The following is a 25,710-nucleotide window of genomic DNA, read 5'->3' on the forward strand; positions in this document are numbered from 1 at the left end:
TTAGAACTATGATACATTAACATTTTTACTTATTGTAAAATAATTACGATATATGAATCATATAATACGATATATGAACAATATGTTTTTGAATGTGACTTGCCTACGCCCAGTTAGCGCCATTATGTATGATTGAACTGTCACATAACTGTCCCAGGTGAAATGGACTGTTAGATCTGAGTGTTTTACTGTCAGTCACTATACTAAAATAACACCATACATTTAATTTCTCTACACACTTTACAATAATCCCTGGGAAGATTCTTACCTTGTAGCCTGAATTCACAAGCAGAACATGTCAAGTCATTGAGATATTTTCCGTTGTTCTGAGAGAGCAGCTTCCTGATATCAAGTGGCTCTGTATCTATGTTATAGGTACAGTTGATCTTTGGATGCAATAATATCTGGTCAAAGTCTAGTGACGCAACACCATAGTATATCATAAACATAACAGCAGTTGGCCAGAAAAGGCCATGACATACTATAAAACAGGGTTTGTCAACGAGATTTGGCTTCGGGTGTCACGGTTGTCATAGAGAGGAGCGGACCAAAGTGCAGCGTGATTATCGTTCCACATATTTTATTGAACTGTGAAACTATGCAATACATACACATAAACTAAAGAACAAAAAACAAACCGTGATGCAGAGGTGAAACATACACTACTCAAAAACAATCTCCCACAAACCCAGGTGGGAAAAACACCTACTTAAGTATGATCTCCAATTAGAGACAACGATGACCAGCTGCCTCTAATTGGAGATCATCCCAAACAAAACCCAACATAGAAATACAAAACTAGAAAACAACATAGAAAAACTAAACTAGAAAACCCCCCCTGTCACGCCCTGACCTACTCTACCATAGAAAATAACAGCTTTCTATGGTCAGGACGTGACAGTCCCCCCCCCAAAGGTGCGGACTCCGGATGCACCTAAAAAAAAAAAAAAGGGAGGGTTAGGGAGGGTGACTATAGTCTATGGCGGCTCTGATGCAGTACGCAGAACCTTCTCATCCCGCGGATCCTCCAGCAGAGGTGGCAGCTCCGGTTCGGGGCGTAACCCCCTCTCCGCCCGCTGATCCCTCTGCTTTTGTGTCACCGGACCTTGGATCATCACCGGAGGTTCTGGACTGCGGACCGTCGCTGAAGACTCTGGACAGCGGGCCGTCTCAGGACGTTCCGGACTGCGGGCCGTCGCTGAAGACTCTGGACAGCGGGCCGTCTCAGGAGGTTCTGGACTGTGGGCCGTCGCTGCAGGCTCCGCGCCGTGGATCATCATTGCAGGCTCCGCGCCGTGGATCACCACTGGTGGTTCCTTGCCATGGATCATCACTGGAGGCTCCGGGCCATGGATCATCACTGGAGGCTCCGGGCCATGGATCATCACTGGAGGCTTCGTGCCATGGATCATCACTGGAGGCTTCGTGCCATGGATCATCATTGGAGGCTTCGGACCATGGATCATCACTGGAGGCTTTTTACGTGGAGCCGGAACAGGTCTCACCGGACTGGGGAACGTCGCTGGAGGCTCCGGACTGGGGGACGTTGCCGGAAGCTCTGGACTGGGAAGGCGTACTGGAGGCCTGATGCGTGGGGCTGGCACAGGTGGCGCCAGACTGGTAACACACACCTCAGGGCGAGGAGCAGGAACAAGACACACCGGACTGGGCAGGCGCACTAGAGACCTGATGCGTGGGGCTGGAACAGGTGGCGCCCGACTGGTGACACGCACCTCAGGGCAAGTGCGAGGAGCAGGAACAGGGCGTACCAGGCTGGATAGACTCACTGGAGGCCTGGTACGTGGGGCAGGCACAGAGCTCACCGGGCTGTGAATGCGCACTGGCGACACAGTGCGCATCACCGCATAACACGGTGCTTGCTCAGTCACTCGCTCCCCACGGTAAGCATGAGGAGCTGGCTCAGGTCTCCAACCTGACTGTGCCAATCTCCCCGTGTGCCCCCCAATTTTTTGGGGAGGGGTCTGCCTCTCGTGCTTCCCTTGTTGCCGCGCTCTCCTCCAAAGCCCTGGATATACTCCTCCTAATCTCCGCAATAGTCCACAGGTCCATATCACGTTGCTTGGTCCTTTGGTGGTGGGAAATTCTGTCACGGTTGTCATAGAGAGGAGCGGACCAAAGTGCAGCGTGATTATCGTTCCACATATTTTAATGAACTGTGAAACTATGCAATACATACACATAATCTAAAGAACAAAAAAACAACAAACCGTGATGCAGAGGTGAAACATACACTACTCAAAAACAATCTCCCACAAACCCAGGTGGGAAAAACACCTACTTAAGTATGATCTCCAATTAGAGGCAACGATGACCAGCTGCCTCTAATTGGAGATCATCCCAAACAAAACCCAACATAGAAATACAAAACTAGAAAACAACATAGAAAAACTAAACTAGAAACCCCCCTGTCACGCCCTGACCTACTCTACCATAGAAAATAACAGCTTTCTATGGTCAGGACGTGACATCGGGAGAATTTTTTTCTGAGTTTAAGTCGGCGGGCCAGAACATAATTAGCATATAATATTAGCATAATTAATAGGCCTACACTACAAATTTAACAACATGTTTAACACATTTGATTAGTACATAGTACATTGAGTGACAATAAAATAATTTAGATCTGATTAAGTTCATAAAATCACCAATATCTCTATTCAATTATAACTTTTAGTTTCTTTCTCTGTGCGTTGATTGGTGGGGAAAAACAGGTCTACGTAGCCTACTGTAGTCTACACGACTTTATTAACATCAACATTCATTCAGAACAATGAGCTTGATAGCAAGAGAACATGTCGCTCTCAAAAAGTAGCAAAAGAAAGGTGGATAATGAAAATCAAAGTTTCAGGGAAGAACAGACAGAGAGATATCCATTCATCTGACCATCTTTCTCCAATGCCAAGCCAGTGTGTCTTGTTTGCAATGAAAATGTCATTGTTTGCAAAGAATTCAATCTCAGACGGCATTATGAATCTAAACATGGTACTTTCAAAGTGGCCTTCCCGCCCCAGACAGAGCCCTGAAGCAGGAACACTGAAGCATTAACTACAACCTACAAACACGGCAGTAGAATCCTCCTTCGTGGCCTGACCCAACAACAGAAGGTCACAAGTGCTTTCCTAAAAGCATCCTGGGTTCTAACCAAACACAACATGCCCTTCACAGACGCAGAGCTATTTAAAAAGTGCATGGTGACAGTTTTGGAGGAATTGGCTACAGACCAGTCTATGGATAGCATAATTGCGTCTGTCAAACAGGTGCCCCTGTCTGTGACATCAGCCGGACGCCGTGTCTGTGCTCTGGCGGATGATGTGCATAGGATTGTTCTGGAGGGACTCAGTCAGGCTGAGCATTTTCCCCTGGCTATTGATGAGAGTACTGACAACACTGATGTAGCACAGTTGTGTGTATATGTCCGTTATTTTCATGGAAATGACTTTAAAGAAGAGCTACTGGCACTGATTCCCCTGGAAGGACACACCTCCGGGGACGTTCCCCTGGAAGGACACACCACCGGGGACGTTCCCCTGGAAGGACACACCACCGGGGACGTTCCCCTGGAAGGACACACCGCCGGGGACGTTCCCCTGGAAGGACACACCGCCGGGGACGTTCCCCTGGAAGGACACATCACCGGGGACGTTCCCCTGGAAGGACACACCGCCGGGGACGTTCCCCTGGATGGACACACCGCCGGGGACGTTCCCCTTGAAGGACACACCGCCGGGGACGTTCCCCTGAAAATGACACACCACCGGGGACGTCCCATTCACAAAGCTGCAAGAATTGTTTACTCAGCATTGCTTGTCATTCGAAGAAGTCAACTCTGTGGTCTCCGACGGGGCTCCTGCTATGGTGGGCAGAGGTTTCTGATGGACTCCTGCTATGGTGGACAGAGGTTTCTGATGGACTCCTGCTACAGTGGACAGAGGTTTCTGATGGACTCCTGCTATGGTGGACAGAGGTTTCTGATGGACTCCTGCTACGGTGGACAGAGGTTTCTGATGGACTCCTGCTATGGTGGACAGAGGTTTCTGATGGACTCCTGCTATGGTGGACAGAGGTTTCTGATGGACTCCTGCTATGGTGGACAGAGGTTTCTGATGGACTCCTTCTATGGTGGACAGAGGTTTCTGATGGACTCCTTCTATGGTGGACAGAGGTTTCTGATGGGACTCCTGCTATGGTGGACAGAGGTTTCTGATGGGACTCCTGCTATGGTGGATAGAGGTTTCTAATGGACTCCTGCTACGGTGGACAGAGGTTTCTGATGAACTCCTGCTATGGTGGACAGAGGTTTCTAATGGACTCCTGCTACGGTGGACAGAGGTTTCTGATGGACTCCTGCTATGGTAGACAGAGGTTTCTGATGGGGCTCCTGCTACGGTGGACAGAGGTATCTGATGGACTCCTGCTATGGTGGACAGAGGTTTCTGATGGACTCCTGCTATAGAGGACAGAGGTTTCTGATGGACTCCTGCTATGGTGGACAGAGGTTTCTGATGGACTCCTGCTATGGTGGACAGAGGTTTCTGATGGACTCCTGCTATGGTGGACAGAGGTTTCTGATGGACTCCTGCTATGGTGGACAGAGGTTTCTGATGGACTCCTGCTATGGTGGACAGAGGTTTCTGATGGACTCCTGCTATGGTGGACAGAGGTTTCTGATGGACTCCTGCTATGGTGGACAGAGGTTTCTGATGGACTCCTGCTATGGTGGACAGACACAGGGGCCTGGTCAGCAGGTTGTTTTACATTGTCTCATCCATCAGAGTGTGTTGTGTACCAGACTAAACATGGTTTACATTGTCTCATCCATCAGAGTGTGTTGTGTACCAGACTAAACATGGTTTACATTGTCTCATCCATCAGAGTGTGTTGTGTACCAGACTAAACATCCACAGAACATGACATAAGCAGAGCTGTGGGAGACCACCTCAAGCCCCTGGTAGAGCCGGGGGTGGTGTTTACCACTCCACCACGCCTTCAGCAGGCTGGAAAAGTGGGATTGATCTGGTTGATCCATTTGTTTGTTTCCGTTTCCAGTAGTTGAATCCTTTGATGTAAACATTTCATTTTCAACAAATTAACTGGGTTGGTTGAAAAGTGATACTAAATGTACATATCATGCACTATTTTGAGATAGTGGAAGAAATACTGAATTTATACTAAGATGGACCAAGATACTTGTTGCTTTTGCACAGATTTGTTCATTGGTTTGACAAGAGTCTGTTGATTGTCAGTCATTGGGTTCATTTGTTTTACAATATGTTGAAATCAAATCAAGCTTTATTTATACAGCACATTTCAGACATGGATGCAACACAATGGGTTTACAGGAAAAACCAAATAAATGAAAATAAACAAATATATGATAAAAAACAGAAGACTAACAATTCAAAGACTAGTGATCATTCTAAGGAAATGCCATTGATTAAAATATTAACAATTGGATGCAACATCCAACCCAAAATATCAGCTTGTTTTACTACATTGTTTGTTGTTACGTTCCCCATCAAGAAAAATCTAAAATGTTTCTCAAACAAAGAGTCACTGACAACAACCACAACTAAACAGGTGGGGTTTTAGGAGGGTCTCTGAAAGACACTATGGGGGTGTCCACTGAAAGTTGACTAGTAACAACAACTGGGACCTAAAAGACACCCACCATGAGACCCACTAAATCTGCCCAAGAAGAGACAAACAAAAGAAAAACCCACACCAAACTTAAAGACAGGAAGCAAACCAAAAAGGTGGAGCAACTAAAGGTGTTGACTCTCCACATGTATCAAGACAACTGGAGCACTGGGCCAGACACTCTTAAATAGAACCTGGACCAGCTGAGGTGAAACACCTTCCTACTAACGAGATGGACAAGCCAGCACAGGTGTAACACATACTGACTAACGAGCTAGACGTGCTAACGAGCTAGACGTGCTAACGAGCTAGACGTGCTAACGAGTATAACGAATATAAACATGGTGTCTACTGGCGATCTACTGGCTATCAACAATTAAAAACAAGAAAAACACATTTCTAAACAATAATATACAATCGTTTTATTTTCTCTCATTTTTCTTTCTATAGAATCCTAAATCCCACTAGCTTATAGAACTCTCATCCCCTTGGAACGAGCCCAAACAAAACTCATCTCCAATAGGTAAAAACATGTAGTCAAAATAAATTGTGATCCATGGCAACGCACTGGCTAAACGCAAAACAGAAATCTTTTTGACTGCCCACCCTTGAGACAATCAGCAACCATGTTGTCCTTACCACAAACATGTCTGATTTCAAGAGGAAACTCCTGCAATATCCGTAGTAACTTTCCACCTCACTGCAGAGCTTCTCTCTCTTTTCAGGGTTCACTAGATAGGCATGTTGTTGGATCGGGGCCCAGTCCCCAATGTCATGCTCTAGTACATTTGGGTTGGCACATCTGAGAATGAATCCTGATATTCATAAAAACAAGGCAACAATGTGAATACAATTGTACCAAAAAAATTGTCAGTTGGTTGCATAAATAATTATCATTACCAAATGTTACATGAATTGTAAATATTAAATATTTGATTGCATAGTCTTATTTTCGACGTCTTTTCAATGACATTTTGCTTGGTGGGATATCCCCAATGTCAAAGCACAGTTTTAACATGTACAAATCAATAACCAATATGCAGAAACAGTTTGTGATAAATTGAAAACCTAAACATAACATGTGCTATGTACACAAACATCAGCCAGTCAGGTTGTACATGCTGTTGAAACTAACACAACTAAAAAACACATGGAAATGGGAGATATATTTTACCTCACAGGTTAGAGGACAACCTGCAGAAGACAGTCAGCTACATTTTGGAGTGATGCATTTAAATGTAGGGGTCGCTAAACAAAGGAACACAACACTTATTCATCGATATCATGCTAAAATCATTTGTGTGACAGGAGGGAGATGAAGTTGCACGTCCTGTTAAAACGAACAGCTCAAAAAACACATGGAATCTGGGAATAATGTGTACATCCCTGGTTAGAGGACAATTTGTAGAAAGCAGCTAGATACATTTTGAAGTGTTGCATGTTGATTCAAGAGGGTCACCAACATGGTAAGTGTAACACAGATCTTTTTTTGTTAGTCACTTTTTGTTAAATCTCATAAATAGTAACTCTTCCATTTCAGAGCCTGGATTTTCCCGCTGAGGCTAATATTCATATCATGTTGAAATCAATAGAACAGGGGACAAATGTTTATGGTTGTACATTGTGACATCATTAAAATACTCCAACTACAATGTTAAAACATTGTACATTGTGATATTATTTCATTGATATCATGAAACAACTCCTTCATGTATTTTCTGATGTTTAATCAGAGATCTTTTATCAGAGTATCTCTTCCCACATTGATTACAGCTAGGAGGTTTCTCTCCTGTGTGTGTTCTCTGGTGTATAGCGAGATAGCTAGACGTAGAAAAACTCTTCCCACATTGAGTACAGCTATATGGTTTCTCTCCTGTATGAGTTCTCTGGTGTTTAGTGAGAACTCTAGATGTAGAAAAACTATTCCCACATTGGTTACAGCTATAAGGTTTCTCTCCTGTGTGTGTTCTCTGGTGTAATTTTAGGCTGTCTGGCCGAGTAAAACTCTTCCCACATTGAGCACAGTTATAAGATTTCTCTCCTGTGTGTGTTCTCTGGTGTATAGTCAGCTGGCTAGATGTAGTAAAACTCTTCCCACATTGATCACAGTTATAAGGTTTCTCTCCTGTGTGTGTTCTCTGGTGTAGAGCCAGAGAGCCAGATGCAGCAAAACTCTTCCCACATTGATCACAGCTATAAGATTTCTCTCCTGTGTGTGTTCTTTGGTGTACAGTCAGATTGCTAGATGCAGTAAAACTCTTCCCACATTCATCACAGCTATAAGATTTCTCACCTGTGTGTATTCTCTGGTGTAGAGTCAGAGAGCCAGATGCAGCAAAACTCTTCCCACATTGACCACAGCTATAAGGTTTCTCTCCTGTGTGTGTTCTCTGGTGTAGAGCCAGAGAGTCAGATGTAGTAAAACTCTTCCCACATTGATCACAGCTATAAGATTTCTCTTCTGTGTGTGTTCTTTGGTGTAATATCAGGCTGCCTGACTGAGTAAAACTCTTCCCACATTTATCACAGCTATAAGATTTCTCTCCTGTGTGTGTTCTTTGGTGTGATATCAGGCCGCCTGACTGAGTAAAACTCTTCCCACATTGACCACAGCTATAAGGTTTCTCTCCTGTGTGTATTCTCTGGTGTAGAGTCAGAGAGCCAGATGCAGCAAAACTCTTCCCACATTGACCACAGCTATAAGGTTTCTCTCCTGTGTGTATTCTCTGGTGTAGAGTCAGAGAGCCAGATGTAGTAAAACTCTTCCCACATTGATCACAGCTATAAGATTTCTCTCCAGTGTGTGTTCTCTGGTGTAGTGTCAGCTGTCCAGATCGACAAAAACGCTTCCCACATTGATCACAGCTATAAGATTTCTCTCCTGTCTTGATTCTCTGATGAATTTTAATGCCTGATGAGGTGAATCTCTTCCCACAGTCAGAGCAGCAGTGAGTTCTCTTCCCTGTGGGTCTCTGCAGGTGTTTCTTGAGGTGTTCTAATGTGGAGGGACTCTTCTCTGCCTCTTCAGCATCATGAGGTTGTTGAGGCTCCTCAGAGGATCCACGATAGTCCCGTATCTCTCCTGTGTGAACAACAAAGTCAGACAGATGATTAAAATCCCACAACAGCGGTAATCCACTGTAAAGGGTGATGCCAACAGCGTAGCCATGATGTTGTACAACAATTGACGTCTGTAATAAATGTTAAAATTATTTGACATTTGCCTTAAAATGAGCAAGAATAGTCATATGTTGTCTTGTTTTCACATTAGTAGTAACATCGATGATTGTAGGCTAGAAATAAGTTATTCATGTTGTTGAAACTCTAAGCAGTGTGCCAGACGACTTTTGGTCTCCAATATAGGCCCCTTTCTGTGTTTGCTAAAATTGTGGCAGAAACTCCTCCCTGCTAATGAGGAAACCACTAGTTATGGATGTAGTATATCTGGTAATGAGGAAACCACTAGTTATGGATGTAGTATATCTGGTAATGAGGAAACCACTAGTTATGGATGTAGTATATCTGGTAATGAGGAAACCACTAGTTATGGATGTAGCATATCTGGTAATGAGGAAACCACTAGTTATGGATGTAGTATATCTGGTAATGAGGAAACCACTAGTTATGGATGTAATATATCTGGTAATGAGGAAACCACTAGTTATGGATGTAGTATATCTGGTAATGAGGAAACCCCATAGTTATGGATGTAGTATATCTGGTAATGAGGAAACCACTAGTTATGGATGTAGTATATCTGGTAATGAGGAAACCACTAGTTATGGATGTAGTATATCTGGTAATGAGGAAACCACTAGTTATGGATGTAGTATATCTGGTAATGAGGAAACCACTAGTTATGGATGTAGTATATCTGGTAATGAGGAAACCACTAGTTATGGATGTAGTATATCTGGTAATGAGGAAACCACTAGTTATGGATGTAGTATATCTGGTAATGAGGAAACCACTAGTTATGGATGTAGTATACCTGCTAATGAGGAAACCACTAGTTATGGATGTAGTATATCTGGTAATGAGGAAACCGATAGTTATGGATGTAGTATATCTGCCTGGAGCAAAAATGGTGAGCAAAGATTTTAGATTTTCACAATGTATTCTGAAAGTGAATGGGGGAAAACTCAGGGGAGTAACCTCCATTTCCAGGTTGATGATGAGTTCATTTCACACTACTTTGGATTATAATTGTAAGGCTCATTTGAATGTCCTGTTTATTATAATGTTTGCTACAGCATTAACCTCTCTAGGGTAGGGGGCAGTATTTTCACGGCCGGATAAAAAACGTACCCGATTTAAACTGGTTACTACTCTTTTCCAGAAACTAAAATATGCATATAATTATTTGATTTGGATGGAAAACACCCTAAAGTTTCTAAAACTGTTTGAATGGTGTCTGTGAGTATAACAGAACTCATATGGCAGGCAAAAACCTGAGAAGATTCCATACAGGAAGTGCCCTCTCTGACTATTTCTTGGCCTTCTATAGCCTCTTTATGGAAAATAGAGGATCTCTGCTGTAACGTGATAATTTCTTAGGCTCCCATAGGCTCTCTGAAGGCGCCAGAAAATGGAATGAGATCTCTGCTGTCTCTGGGCTAGGTACAGGAGCGCTGTTTGTGTGAGGGGTCAGGCTGGTGGCTCAGAGACAGGAGATGCGCAGCCACGAGAGTACTCCATGTTTTTCTTCACCAGTTTGAACGAATACAATATCGAGCCATGTTTTTCTTTCAGCCTTTGAATGAAAACAACTTTGCCCGGTTGGAATATTATCGCTATTTTACGAGAAAAATAGCATAATAATTGATTTTAAACAGCGTTTGACATGCTTTGAAGTACGGTAATGGAATATTTTGAATTTTTTTTGTCACGACATGCGTCCTCGCGTCACCGTTCGGATAGGGACCTGAACGCACTGACAAAACAGAGGATATTTAAACATAACTATGGATTATTTTGAACCAAAACAACATTTGGTGTTGTAGTAGAAGTCCTGGGAGTGCATTCTGACGAAGAACAGCAAAGGTAATCCAATTTTTCTAATAGTAAATCTGAGTTTGGTGAGTACCAAACTTGGTGGGTGTCAAAATAGCTAGCCTGTAATGGCCGCGCTATCTACTCAGAATATTGCAAAATGTGCTTTTGCCGAAAAGCTATTTTAAAATCTGACACCACGATTGCATTAAGGAGTTCTGTATCTATAATTCTTAAAATAATTGTTATGTATTTTGTGAACGTTTATCGTGAGTAATTTAGTAAATTCACCGGAAGTTTTCGGTATGTTTGCTAGTTCTGAACGTCTCATGCTAATGAAAAAAACTAGTTTTTGATATAAATATGAACTTGATTGAACAAAACATGCATGTATTGTATAACAATATGTCCTAGGAGTGTCATCTGATGAAGATCATCAAAGGTTAGTGCTGCATTTAGCTGTGGTTTTGGTTTTTGTGACATTATATGCTAGCTTGAAAAATGGGTGTCTGATTATTTCTGGCTGGGTACTCTGCTGACATAATCTAATGTTCTGCTTTCGTTGTAAAGCCTTTTTGAAATCGGACAATGTGGTTGGATTAACGAGAGTCTTATCTTTAAAATGGTGTAAAATAGTCATATGTTTGAGAAATTGAAGTTATAGCATTTTTAAGGTTTTTGAATATCGTGAGGTCACCGCATGTGTGGGAGGTGGGACAAAAGAGCTCTCTGAGGCATGTTGAGTGGGACTAGGGGCTCCGCAGTAAAATAAAACAATGATAACTACCCTAAACAACAGTATACAAGGCATATTGACATTAGAGAGACATAAAGCAAGGCATAAAGCAATCACAGGTGTTGATTGGGAGAGCTAGCAAAGACAACAACGGGTAAGACAACAACAATTCATCAGCTAAGACAACAACAACAGGTAAAATGGCGATGCATGGGCAGAGAGGGTCAGTTAAATACATACAGGGCCTGAATTCTAGGCTGGGGCCGACAGATAAACAAAACAAACAAAATGGAGTAGTGATTAATGAACAGTCCAGCAGGCATCAGCTATGTAGCCAAGTGATCATAGGGTCCAGTGAACAGGAATATATGAAACAGGGAAGCCGTTAGGTAGTCGTTACTACGCTAGCCGGGAGATGCGCCTGGCTCGAGGCTAACTGGTGCTAACTTCGAGACAAGTGCGTCACCGACGTCCGGCAAAGGCCGGTTGAGGGCACATCGGACGGAATTACGTCGGCAGACCAGTCGTGATGGATCGACGGGGCTCGGTGTCGACAAAGGGTCCAGGCCAATTGGCAAAAGAGGTATTGTAGCTGGAGTAATTTTGTTTGCTAGCCGGGAGATGCACCTGGCTCGAGGCTAACTGGTGCTACCCAAACGTTTTGGGTAGCCTCCCACAAGCATCCCACAATAAGTTGGGTGAATTTTGGCCCATTCCTCCTGACAGAGTTGGTGTAACTGAGTCAGGTTTGTAGGTCTCCTTGCTCGTACACGCTTTTTCAGATCTGCCCACAAATGTTCTATAGGATTGAGGTCAGGACTTTGTGATGGCCATTCCAATACATTGTTGTCCTTCAGCCATTTTGCCACAACTTTGGAAGTATGCTTGGGGTCATTGTCCATATGGAAGACTCACTTGCAACCAAGCTTTAACATCCTGACGAATGTCTTGAGATATTGCTTCAATATATCGACATACTTTTCCTTCCTCATGATGCCATCTATTTTGTGAACTGCACTAGTCCCTATTGCAGCAAAGCACCCCCACAATATGATGCTGCCACCCCTGTGCTTCAGTTGGGATGGTGTTCTTCGGCTTGCAAGCCTCCCCCTTTTCCCTCCAAACATAACGATGGTCATTATGGCCAAACAGTTCTATTTTTGTATAATCAGACCAGATGAAATTTTTTCAAAATGTACGATCTTTGTCCCCATGTGCAGTTGCAAACCGTTGTCTGGCTTTTTTTATGGCAGTTTTGGAGCAGTGGCTTCTTCCTTGGTGAGCGGCCTTTCAGATATAGGATATAGGACTCGTTTTACTTTGGATATAGATACTTTTGTACCTGTTTCCTCCAGCATCTTCACAAGGTCCTTTGCTGTTGTTCTGGGATTGATTTGCTCTTTTCGCACCAAAGTACGTTAATCTCTAGGAGACAGAACGCGTCTCTATCCTGAGCGGTATGACAGCTGCGTGGTCCCATGGTGTTTATACTTGCGTACTATTGTTTGTACAGATGAACATGGTACCTTCAGGCGTTTGGAAATTGCTCCCAAGGATGACCCAGACTGAGGTCTTGGCTGATTTATTTTGATATTCCCATGATGTCAAGCAAAGAGGCACCGAGTTTGAAGGTATGCCTTGAAACACATCCACAGGTACACCTCCAATTGACTCAAATGATGTCAATTAGCCTATCAGAAGCTTCTAAAGCCATGGCATAATTTTCTGGAGTTTTCCAAGCTGTTTAAAGGCACAGTCAACTTAGTGTATGTAAACTTCAAACCCACTGGAATTGTGATTCAGTGAATTATAAGTGAAATAATCTGTCTGTAAACAACTGTTGAAAAAATTACTTGTGTCATGCACAAAGTAGATGTCCTAACCAACTTGCCAAAATTACAGTTAGTTAACAAGAAATGTGTGGAGTGGTTGAAAAACGAGTTTTAATGACGCCAACATAAGTGATGAACTTCCAATTTGACAACAATTTGACCCCCACAGCAAATCTTAACTGCCAATTATAGAATATACTATAAAGCCTTGAAATCAGGTTAAAACTATAATTTTGACCTCATGGGTGGCCAGTCCTTGTATTTATAGTGTAGTCAATTCAGGCGGTAGCCCTGAGCTGGACTCAAACCTGGGTCCAGCAACTGTCAAGCCAACATCTTATAACTGTTACACCAAGATGTCTGAACTTCTTGACAAGGTCCCTAGGTTTTGGGTTATGGTTGATACAATAGCTTCCTCTATGAATGTGAGAGTGGTTACATTTCTCCAGCCCCCATCCCTCAGATGTTTACCAAACCAAGTCTCTGGACAGCCATTTTGTTTCTGTTTAAAACCTAGGTTGCCCCTTTAAACAAGCCACACAATCAACCAATCAATCTGCAGATCAAACAATAACAAAGTTGTAATTCCATCACTGTTTTGGTAATAAGATGATTATGGGGTTGGAGAAATGTAACTAATTTCAAATTCATAGACGGACCTATGGATGCAAGGACTGACCATCCATGATATCAACATTATAGTTTTAACCATGTTGAGGCTATACAGTGTTGATTTACATTGTTTCTAAACATTGGAGTAAAAAAAGCTTATTTGGGGTTCTGATGGGGTACAACAGTTGAACTAAGCTCACGAAGCATGTGTTATATTCTTCAAGAACCAATGGCTATAAATTAATAATTTAAAAGTCCAAATATGGATGTAGCTATTGCAGATTTCCGCGTTAACACCAAACATCAGTTCAACAACTGCAGAGTTGGTGCCTCTGTATTTAAGACAGTACTTACTAGTGTTAATCAGGGAACGGTTTCTCAAAACAATCTTATTGCTAAGTTCACCGTTAGAACCATTGGACGCCTTAAGATGCGTTTGGGAAACCGGGCCCAGATGTCCAGTTTCCTCCTCTATGGATGTAACAGTCATCTCCCCCTCTTCCTCTTTCACTCCATAAACTGCATCCTCCTCTTCTTTTACTGTAACATCCTCCTCCTCTTTCACTCTGAACGCGTCTTTTTCTTCTTTCACAGTAACGGCCTCACCCTCTACTTCTTGTTTTACTGTGATGTTCTCATCTTTAGCAGGAGGAGAGTAGCTCAGTGACCGCATGGTCGGAGATGTTAGCTAGCTAGGCTAATGCTAACTTAACCAGCCCGCTAGCTGAATAATAACAACAACACCGTAAATATGAAATTAAATCTGATAACTAACTAGACGACAGTAGTGGGTTTAAAACACAGTGGCTAATATACACTAACGCGTCTAATGAGCTTTATCGGTTCGGCTATTGTGTCTAGCAAGCTACCGAGGAGGCTGAATAACTGTTGCTACTGTTGAAAGAAGAGTTCCGTCCACTAGATTATACGTCACACCAACAGCATCGCCTTAAATTCCCACACCGCCATCTGCTGACTGGAGTGGGTAACGCAGTTGAGTAAAATGTTAATTTTGTCAGACAAAAAGTTAAAGGGTACATCCACTGTTACACAAAACGACAGCCTGGTTTGCTGGTTGTTTCAGGAGTCCCTAAAACAACCAGAATGACAATTTCATACTCATGTCACAACACCCATAAAGCTAGCCAGCTAGCTGGCTAATGTTAGCTAGTCAGCTAGCTGGCTAATGTTAGCTAGTCAGCTAGTTGGTTAATGTTAGCTAGTCAGCTAGCTGGCTAATGTTAGCTAGCTGGCTATTGTTAGCTAGTCAGCTAGCTGGATAATGTTAGCTAGTCAGCTAGCTGGCTAATGTTAGCTAGCTGGCTATTGTTAGCTAGTCAGCTAGCTGGCTAAAGTTAGCTAGTCAGCTAGCTGGCTAATGTTAGCTAGCTGGCTATTGTTAGCTAGTCAGCTAGCTGGATAATGTTAGCTAGTCAGCTAGTTGGTTAATGTTAGCTAGCTGGCTATTGTTAGCTAGTCAGCTAGCTGGATAATGTTAGCTAGTCAGCTAGTTGGTTAATGTTAGCTAGTCAGCAAGCTGGCTAATTTTAGCTAGTCAGCTAGTTGGCTAATGTTAGCTAGTCAGCTAGCTGGTTAATGTTAGCTAGTCAGCTAGCTTGCTAAATCGCGATTTTCGTAAATGAACTTTACGATTAAAAAAAAGCATAATCGTTTGTCTCTACATTAACTAACATTCCTGTCAACTGTACATGTTTTTGCATGATTCGTTATGAAGTTATAATCCCTTACATTTGCTTCCATCCTAGTATTTCTGTCCGCCATCTTTGATCCAGATCAGTTCTGTGTAGGGGTACCCCTCTCTCCTAGTATTTCTGTCCGCCATCTTTGATCCAGTTCAGTTCTGTGTAGGGGTACCCCTCTCTCCTAGTATTTCTGTCCTCCATCTTTGATCCAGTTCAGTTCTGTGTAGGGGTACCACTCTCTCCTAGTATTTCTGTCCGCCATCTTTGATCCAGTTCAGTTCTGTGTAGGGGTACCCCTCTCTCCTAGTATTTCTGTCCGCCATCTTTGATCCAGTTCAGTTCTGTGTAGGGGTACCCCTCTCTCCTAGTATTTCTGTCCTCCATCTTTGATCCAGTTCAGTTCTGTGTAGGGGTACCACTCTCTCCTAGTATTTCTGTCCGCCATCTTTGATCCAGTTCAGTTCTGTGTAGGGGTACCCCTCTCTCCTAGTATTTCTGTCCTCCATCTTTGATCCAGTTCAGTTCTGTGTAGGGGTACCACTCTCTCCTAGTATTTCTGTCCGCCATCTTTGATCCAGTTCAGTTCTGTGTAGGGGTACCCCTCTCTCCTAGTATTTCTGTCCGCCATCTTTGATCCAGTTCAGTTCTGTGTAGGGGTACCCCTCTCTCCTAGTATTTCTGTCCTCCATCTTTGATCCAGTTCAGTTCTGTGTAGGGGTACCACTCTCTCCTAGTATTTCTGTCCGCCATCTTTGATCCAGTTCAGTTCTGTGTAGGGGTACCCCTCTCTCCTAGTATTTCTGTCCGCCATCTTTGATCCAGTTCAGTTCTGTGTAGGGGTACCCCTCTCTCCTAGTATTTCTGTCCGCCATCTTTGATCCAGTTCAGTTCTGTGTAGGGGTACCCCTCTCTCCTAGTATTTCTGTCCGCCATCTTTGATCCATTTCAGTTCTGTGTAGGGGTACCCTTCTCTCCTAGTATTTCTGTCCTCCATCTTAGATCCAGTTCAGTTCTGTGTAGGGGTACCCCTCTCTCCTAGTATTTCTGTCCTCCATCTTAGATCCAGATCAGTTCTGTGTAGGGGTACCCCTCTCTCCTAGTATTTCTGTCCTCCATCTTGATCCAGATCAGTTCTGTGTAGGGGTACCCTTCTCTCCTAGTATTTCTGTCCTCCATCTTTGATCCAGTTCAGTTCTGTGTAGGGGTACCCCTCTCTCCTAGTATTTCTGTCCTCCATCTTAGATCCAGATCAGTTCTGTGTAGGGGTACCCCTCTCTCCTAGTATTTCTGTCCTCCATCTTAGATCCAGATCAGTTCTGTGTAGGGGTACCCCTCTCTCCTAGTATTTCTGTCCTCCATCTTTGATCCAGATCAGTTCTGTGTAGGGGTACCCTTCTCTCCTAGTATTTCTGTCCTCCATCTTTGATCCAGTTCAGTTCTGTGTAGGGGTACCCCTCTCTCCTAGTATTTCTGTCCTCCATCTTAGATCCAGTTCAGTTCTGTGTAGGGGTACCCCTCTCTCCTAGTATTTCTGTCTGCCATCTTTGATCCAGTTCAGTTCTGTGTAGGGGTACCCCTCTCTCCTAGTATTTCTGTCCGCCATCTTTGATCCAATTCAGTTCTGTGTAGGGGTACCCCTCTCTCCTAGTATTTCTGTCCTCCATCTTTGATCCAGTTCAGTTCTGTGTAGGGGTACCCCTCTCTCCTAGTATTTCTGTCCTCCATCTTAGATCCAGATCAGTTCTGTGTAGGGGTACCCCTCTCTCCTAGTATTTCTGTCCTCCATCTTTGATCCAGTTCAGTTCTGTGTAGGGGTACCCCTCTCTCCTAGTATTTCTGTCTGCCATCTTTGATCCAGTTCAGTTCTGTGTAGGGGTACCACTCTCTCCTAGTATTTCTGTCCGCCATCTTTGATCCAGTTCAGTTCTGTGTAGGGGTACCCCTCTCTCCTAGTATTTCTGTCTGCCATCTTTGATCCAGTTCAGTTCTGTGTAGGGGTACCCCTCTCTCCTAGTGTTTCTGTCCTCCATCTTTGATCCAGTTCAGTTCTGTGTAGGGGTACCCCTCTCTCCTAGTATTTCTGTCCTCCATCTTAGATCCAGATCAGTTCTGTGTAGGGGTACCCCTCTCTCCTAGTATTTCTGTCCTCCATCTTAGATCCAGTTCAGTTCTGTGTAGGGGTACCCCTCTCTCCTAGTATTTCTGTCCTCCATCTTAGATCCAGATCAGTTCTGTGTAGGGGTATCCCTCTCTCCTAGTGTTTCTGTCCTCCATCTTAGATCCAGATCAGTTCTGTGTAGGGGTACCCCTCTCTCCTAGTATTTCTGTCCGCCATCTTTGATCCAGTTCAGTTCTGTGTAGGGGTACCCCTCTCTCCTAGTATTTCTGTCCTCCATCTTTGACCCAGTTCAGTTCTGTGTAGAGGTACCCCTCTCTCCTAGTATTTCTGTCCACCATCTTTGATCCAGATCAGTTCTGTGTAGGGGTACCCCTCTCTCCTAGTATTTCTGTCCGCCATCTTTGATCCAGTTCAGTTCTGTGTAGGGGTACCCCTCTCTCCTAGTATTTCTGTCTGCCATCTTTGATCCAGTTCAGTTCTGTGTAGGGGTACCCCTCTCTCCTAGTGTTTCTGTCCTCCATCTTTGATCCAGTTCAGTTCTGTGTAGGGGTACCCCTCTCTCCTAGTATTTCTGTCCTCCATCTTAGATCCAGATCAGTTCTGTGTAGGGGTACCCCTCTCTCCTAGTATTTCTGTCCTCCATCTTAGATCCAGTTCAGTTCTGTGTAGGGGTACCCCTCTCTCCTAGTATTTCTGTCCTCCATCTTAGATCCAGATCAGTTCTGTGTAGGGGTACCCCTCTCTCCTAGTGTTTCTGTCCTCCATCTTAGATCCAGATCAGTTCTGTGTAGGGGTACCCCTCTCTCCTAGTATTTCTGTCCGCCATCTTTGATCCAGTTCAGTTCTGTGTAGGGGTACCCCTCTCTCCTAGTATTTCTGTCCTCCATCTTTGACCCAGTTCAGTTCTGTGTAGAGGTACCCCTCTCTCCTAGTATTTCTGTCCTCCATCTTAGATCCAGATCAGTTCTGTGTAGGGGTACCCCTCTCTCCTAGTATTTCTGTCCACCATCTTTGATCCAGTTCAGTTCTGTGTAGGGGTACCCCTCTCTCCTAGTATTTCTGTCCTCCATCTTAGATCCAGATCAGTTCTGTGTAGGGGTACCCCTCTCTCCTAGTATTTATGTCCTCCATCTTAGATCCAGATCAGTTCTGTGTAGGGGTACCCCTCTCTCCTAGTATTTCTGTCCGCCATCTTTGATCCAGTTCAGTTCTGTGTAGGGGTACCCCTCTCTCCTAGTATTTCTGTCTGCCATCTTTGATCCAGTTCAGTTCTGTGTAGGGGTACCCCTCTCTCCTAGTGTTTCTGTCCTCCATCTTTGATCCAGTTCAGTTCTGTGTAGGGGTACCCCTCTCTCCTAGTATTTCTGTCCTCCATCTTAGATCCAGATCAGTTCTGTGTAGGGGTACCCCTCTCTCCTAGTATTTCTGTCCTCCATCTTAGATCCAGTTCAGTTCTGTGTAGGGGTACCCCTCTCTCCTAGTATTTCTGTCCTCCATCTTAGATCCAGATCAGTTCTGTGTAGGGGTACCCCTCTCTCCTAGTGTTTCTGTCCTCCATCTTAGATCCAGATCAGTTCTGTGTAGGGGTACCCCTCTCTCCTAGTATTTCTGTCCGCCATCTTTGATCCAGTTCAGTTCTGTGTAGGGGTACCCCTCTCTCCTAGTATTTCTGTCCTCCATCTTTGACCCAGTTCAGTTCTGTGTAGAGGTACCCCTCTCTCCTAGTATTTCTGTCCACCATCTTTGATCCAGATCAGTTCTGTGTAGGGGTACCCCTCTCTCCTAGTATTTCTGTCCGCCATCTTTGATCCAGTTCAGTTCTGTGTAGGGTTACCCCTCTCTCCTAGTATTTCTGTCTGCCATCTTTGATCCAGTTCAGTTCTGTGTAGGGGTACCCCTCTCTCCTAGTGTTTCTGTCCTCCATCTTTGATCCAGTTCAGTTCTGTGTAGGGGTACCCCTCTCTCCTAGTATTTCTGTCCTCCATCTTAGATCCAGATCAGTTCTGTGTAGGGGTACCCCTCTCTCCTAGTATTTCTGTCCTCCATCTTAGATCCAGTTCAGTTCTGTGTAGGGGTACCCCTCTCTCCTAGTATTTCTGTCCTCCATCTTAGATCCAGATCAGTTCTGTGTAGGGGTACCCCTCTCTCCTAGTGTTTCTGTCCTCCATCTTAGATCCAGATCAGTTCTGTGTAGGGGTACCCCTCTCTCCTAGTATTTCTGTCCGCCATCTTTGATCCAGTTCAGTTCTGTGTAGGGGTACCCCTCTCTCCTAGTATTTCTGTCCTCCATCTTTGACCCAGTTCAGTTCTGTGTAGAGGTACCCCTCTCTCCTAGTATTTCTGTCCTCCATCTTTGATCCAGTTCAGTTCTGTGTAGGGGTACCCCTCTCTCCTAGTATTTCTGTCCGCCATCTTTGATCCAGTTCAGTTCTGTGTAGGGGTACCCCTCTCTCCTAGTATTTCTGTCCTCCATCTTAGATCCAGATCAGTTCTGTGTAGGGGTACCCCTTTGAATATCGCGCCACTCGATTCCACTGGCTGTTGACTAGGTGGGACGATTTCGTCCCACATACCCTAGAGAGGTTAAAGAATTATAGATAAACTACTCCTTTACGCAGCCGCTTTGTCAGATTTCAAAATAACTTTACGGAGAAAGCACATTGTTCAATATTCTGAGTACTGAGCCACATCATCAATCCAAGCTATTCAGTTAGCCGTCCATCCACGGCATCCACAAAACTCTGAAATATGTTTAAAATATTTTCTTACCTTTGCTGATCTTTGGCTGAATGCACTCGGAAGGACTCCCACTTACACAGAAATGTTAATTTGTTCGATAAAGTCCATCATTTATGTCGAAATAAATCTGTTTTGATGGCGCGTCCAGATCACCATTCCAAAATGCATGAAGCGCGTCTATCCACCGTCGACGAAAAGTTATAATGTTCACTCAGCGTTTGTAGAAACATGTCAAACCATGTTCACAATCAATCTTTAGGGTGTTTTTAACGTAGAATTTCGATAATATTTCAGCCGGACAATAGCAGTTTCATTTCAGAAGAAAAAGAAAAATGGCTAACCCTTCGTGAAAACACGCGAGGTAAGTCAGTGACCCCAGCGAGACCACTTACTGTTCCGGGTATTATTCAATCAAATTGCATTGTAGAAGCCTCAAACAAGGTTCTAATGACTGTTGACATCTAGTGGAAGCCTTAGGAAGTGCAAGTTGTAGTTTGGATAGAACATAATTTGAAATGACTACAACCCTGAGTGCCCACTTCCTGGCTGGATACCTCTCAGGTTTTTGCCTGCCATATGAGTTCTGTTATACTCATAGACATCATTCAAACAGTTTTATAAACTTTAGAGTGTTTTCTATCCAAATCTACTAATAATATGTAAATATTTGACTCTGGACCCGAATAGTAGGCTGTTTCATTTGGGTACGTTTTTCATCCGGCCGTGAAAATACTACCCCCTATAGCGAACAGGTTAACCGTCTGTCTGATTTTGTCATTCACACAGGAGAGAGGCGGGACAGTCGTGGATCCTCTGGGGAGCCTCAACAACATCATGATGCTGACGAAGCAGAGAAGAGTCTCTCCAGATCAGAACACCTCAGGAAACACCAGCAGAGACCCACAAGGAAGATATCTCACTGCTGCTCTGACTGTGGGAAGAGATTCACCTCATCAGGCATTAAAATTCATCAGAGAATCCACACAGGAGAGAAATCTTTTAGCTGTACTCAATGTGGGATGAGTTTTACTGACTCTAGCAGTCTGACTAAACACCAGAGAATACACACAGTAGATAAACCTTATAGCTGTGGTCAATGTGGGAAGAGTTTTGTAAAATCTAGAGATCTGACAGTGCACCAGAGAATACACACAGGAGAGAAACCTTATAGCTGTGGTCAATGTGAGAAAAGTTTTGTTCAATCTAGCCAGCTCTCATTACACAAGAGAACACACACAGGAGAGAAACCTTATAGCTGTGATCAATGTGGGAAAAGTTTTACTAACTCTAGCAGTCTGACTCTACACCAGAGAATACACACAGGAGAAAAACCTTATAGCTGTGGTCAATGTGGGAAGAGTTTTGTTCAATTTGGCCAGCTGACTCGACACCAGAGAATACACACAGGAGAGAAATTGTATAGCTGTGATAAATGTGGGAAGAGTTTTACTAACTCTAGCAGTCTTACTAAACACCAGAGAATACACACAGGAGAAAAATCTTATAGCTGTGGTCAATGTGGGAAGAGTTATGTTAAGTCTACAGATCTGACAGTGCACCAGAGAATACACACAGGAGAGAAATCTTATAGCTGTGATCAATGTGGAAAGAGTTTTCCTGCATCTGGCAATCTGACTCGACACCAGAGAACACATACAGGAGAGAAAGCTTATAGCTGTGATCAATGTGGAAAGAGTTTTGCTGCATCTGGCAATCTGACTAGACACCAGCGAGTACACACAGGAGAGAAACCGTTCCACTGTTCAGATTGTGGAAAAAGATTCTCAACTTCACAGAACTTGAAGATGCACCAGAAAACACACACAGGAGATAAACCTTATAGCTGTGGTCAATGTTGGAAGAGCTTTATTAAATCTGGCCATCTGACAGTACACCAGAGAACACACACAGGAGAGAAACCTTTTAGCTGTGATCAATGTGGAAAGAGTTTTACTGACTTTAGCAGTCTGACTAAACACCAGAGAATACACACAGGAGATAAACCTTATAGCTGTGGTCAATGTGGGAAGAGTTTTTTAAAATCTAGAGATCTGACAGTACACCGGAGAACACACACAGGAGAGAACCCTTATAGCTGTGATCAATGTGGGGAGAGTTATGTTTCATCGAGCGGTCTGACAGTACACCAGAGAACACACAGAGGAGAGAAATCTCTTAGCTGTGACCAGAGATAATCTGATAAAAGATCTCTGATCAAATATCAGAAAATAGATGGAGTTGTTTCATGATATCAATTAATTAATGTCACAATGTAGAATGTTTTAACATTGTAGGAGTATTTTAAGGATGTCACAATGTACAATAAACGTTTGTCCCCTGTTCTATTGATTTCAACATGATATGATATTAGCCTCAGGGGGAAAAATCCAGGCTCTGAATTGAAACAGTTACTATTTATGTGATTTAACAAAAAGTGACTAACAAAAAAAGAGCTGTGTTACACTTACCACGTTGGTGACCCTCTTGAATCAAAATGCAACACTTCAAAATGTAGCTAGCTGTTTTCTACAAATTGTCTTCTAACCAGGGATGTACACATTATTCCCAGATTCCGTGTGGTTTGTGAGCTGTTAGTTTTAACAGGATGTTCAACCTCATCTCCCTCCTCTCGCACAAATGATTTTAGCATGATATTGATGAGTTATGACAAATAAGTGTTCCTTTGTTTAGCGACCCCTACATTTAAATGCATCACTCCAAAATGTAGCTGACTGTCTTCTGCAGGTTGTCCTCTAATCAGTGAGGTAAAATATATCTCCCATTTCCATGTGTTTTGTTTAGTTGTGTTAGTTTCAACAGCACAAACAACCTGATTTCCCCCCTAATCGATATCAGTGATTTATTGCTACTTGTCAAAACAACAGTGTTGTTAAATATTTCTGTTTATTTTGTTAATTTTCATTGTCTTTTATTTGTTTTTTCCTGTGAAGCATCCATGTCTGATATGTGCTGTGTAAATAAAGCTTGATTTAATTTGAACATATTGCAAAATAAATTAACCCAATGACTGATAATCAACAGACTTCATTTTTTATTTTATTTAACCTTTATTTAACTAGGCAAGTCAGTTAAGAACAATTCTTATTTACAATGATTGCCTACCAGGGAACAGTGGGTTAACTGCCTTGTTCAGGGGCAGGACAACATATTTTTACCTTGTCAGCTCTAACCACTAGGCTACCTGCTGCCCTCTTGCATAACCAATGAACACGTATTTTAGAATGAAAAACAGTATCAATTCAGTGTATCTTCCACTATGTCAAAACAGTATCACTTTTCAACCAACCCAGTGCATTTGTTGAAACTGAAAGGTTTTGAAATCAACAATACGTCAAAATCAGACGTTTCATTCAGACCCTGCAGGGCTTAGATTAAGCCAGGACTTGATAAACTAGGACAATTAAGTAGCTTTCCTGAACTTGGCTTAGTTAGTCGGAGACTGGAGTCAGGTAAGTAAGCCTAAATGAGAACACCTGGGTTAATCCTGATTAGGTTCAGTATGAACACCTGGGTTAATCCTGATTAGGTTCAGTATGAACACCTGGGTTAATCCTGATTAGGTTCAGTATGAACACCTGGGTTAATCCTGATTAGGTTCAGTATGAACACCTGGGTTAATCCTGACTAGGTTCAGTATGAACACCTGGGTTAATCCTGATTAGGTTCAGTATGAACACCTGGGTTAATCCTGATTAGGTTCAGTATGAACACCTGGGTTAATCCTGATTAGGTTCAGTATGAACACCTGGGTTAATCCTGACTAGGTTCAGTATGAACACCTGGGTTAATCCTAATTAGGTTCAGTATGAACACCTGGGTTAATCCTGATTAGGTTCAGTATGAACACCTGGGTTAATCCTGATTAGGTTCAGTATGACCACCTGGGTTAATCCTGATTAGGTTCAGCATGAACACCTGGGTTAATCCTGACTAGGTTCAGTATGAACACCTGGGTTAATCCTGATTAGGTTCAGTATGAACACCTGGGTTAATCCTGATTAGGTTCAGTATGAACACCTGGGTTAATCCTGATTAGGTTCAGTATGAACACCTGGGTTAAGCCTGATTAGGTTCAGCATGAACACCTGGGTTAATCCTGACTAGGTTCAGTATGAACACCTGGGTTAATCCTGATTAGGTTCAGTATGAACACCTGGGTTAAGCCTGATTAGGTTCAGTATGAACACCTGGGTTAATCCTGATTAGGTTCAGTATGAACACCTGGGTTAATCCTGATTAGGTTCAGTATGAACACCTGGGTTAAGCCTGATTAGGTTCAGTATGAACACCTGGGTTAAGCCTGATTAGGTTCAGTATGAACACCTGGGTTAATCCTGATTAGGTTCAATATGAACACCTGGGTTAATCCTGACTAGGTTCAGTATGAACACCTGGGTTAATCCTGTGTAGGTTCAGTATGAACACCTGGGTTAAGCCTGATTTAGGTTCAGTATGAACACCTGGGTTAATCCTGATTAGGTTCAGCATGAACACCTGGGTTAAGCCTGATTAGGTTCAGTATGAACACCTGGGTTAATCCTGATTAGGTTCAGTATGAACACCTGGGTTAATCCTGATTAGGTTCAGTATGAACACCTGGGTTAAGCCTGATTAGTTTCAGTATGAACACCTGGGTTAATCCTGATTAGTTTCAGTATGAACATCTGGGTTAATCCTGATTAGGTTCAGTATGAACAACTGGGTTAATCCTGATTAGGTTCAGTATGAACACCTGGGTTAATGCTGATTAGGTTCAGTATGAACACCTGGGTTAATCCTGATTAGGTTCAGTATGAACACCTGGGTTAATCCTGATTAGGTTCAGTATGAACACCTGGGTTAATCCTGATTAGGTTCAGTATGAACACCTGGGTTAATCCTGATTAGGTTCAGTATGAACACCCGGGTTAATCCTGATTAGGTTCAGTATGAACACCTGGGTTAATCCTGATTAGGTTCAGTATGAACACCTGGGTTAATCCTGATTAGGTTCAGTATGAACACCTGGGTTAAGCCTGATTAGTTTCAGTATGAAACACCTGGGTAATCCTGATTAGTTCAGTATGAACACCTGGGTTAATCCTGATTGGTTTCAGTATGAACACCTGGGTTAATCCTGATTAGGTTCAGTATGAACAACTGGGTTAATCCTGACTAGGTTCAGTATGAAAACCTGAGTTAATCCTGATTAGCTTCAGTATGAACACCTGGGTTAATGCTGATTAGGTTCAGTATGAACACCTGGGTTAATCCTGATTAGGTTCAGTATGAACACCTGGGTTAATCCTGATTAGGTTC

General features: G+C 43.2%; 2 protein-coding genes across 2 annotated transcripts; one reads left to right on the plus strand and one right to left on the minus strand.

The window, feature by feature from the left end:
- Nucleotides 1-7,379: 7,379 nt before the first annotated feature.
- Nucleotides 7,380-21,108, minus strand: LOC115186439 (zinc finger protein 2 homolog; the record flags this gene model as incomplete). Its single annotated transcript, XM_029746067.1, has 2 exons — nucleotides 21,100-21,108; nucleotides 7,380-8,483 (listed from the first exon to the last, which is right to left on the minus strand). Coding segments are annotated over exons 1-2 (1,113 nt in total), but the record flags the coding sequence as incomplete, so codon positions are not given.
- A 320-nt stretch (nucleotides 21,109-21,428) lies between these two features.
- LOC115186722 (endothelial zinc finger protein induced by tumor necrosis factor alpha-like) lies at nucleotides 21,429-22,602 on the plus strand (the record flags this gene model as incomplete). The annotated part of the gene is made up of 2 exons (XM_029746249.1): nucleotides 21,429-21,923; nucleotides 22,254-22,602. Coding segments are annotated over 2 exons (828 nt in total), but the record flags the coding sequence as incomplete, so codon positions are not given.
- Nucleotides 22,603-25,710: the final 3,108 nt, after the last annotated feature.

This window comes from Salmo trutta, unplaced genomic scaffold (genome assembly GCF_901001165.1).
Source record: "Salmo trutta unplaced genomic scaffold, fSalTru1.1, whole genome shotgun sequence".
In the NCBI taxonomy this organism is placed as follows: Eukaryota; Metazoa; Chordata; class Actinopteri; order Salmoniformes; family Salmonidae; genus Salmo; species Salmo trutta.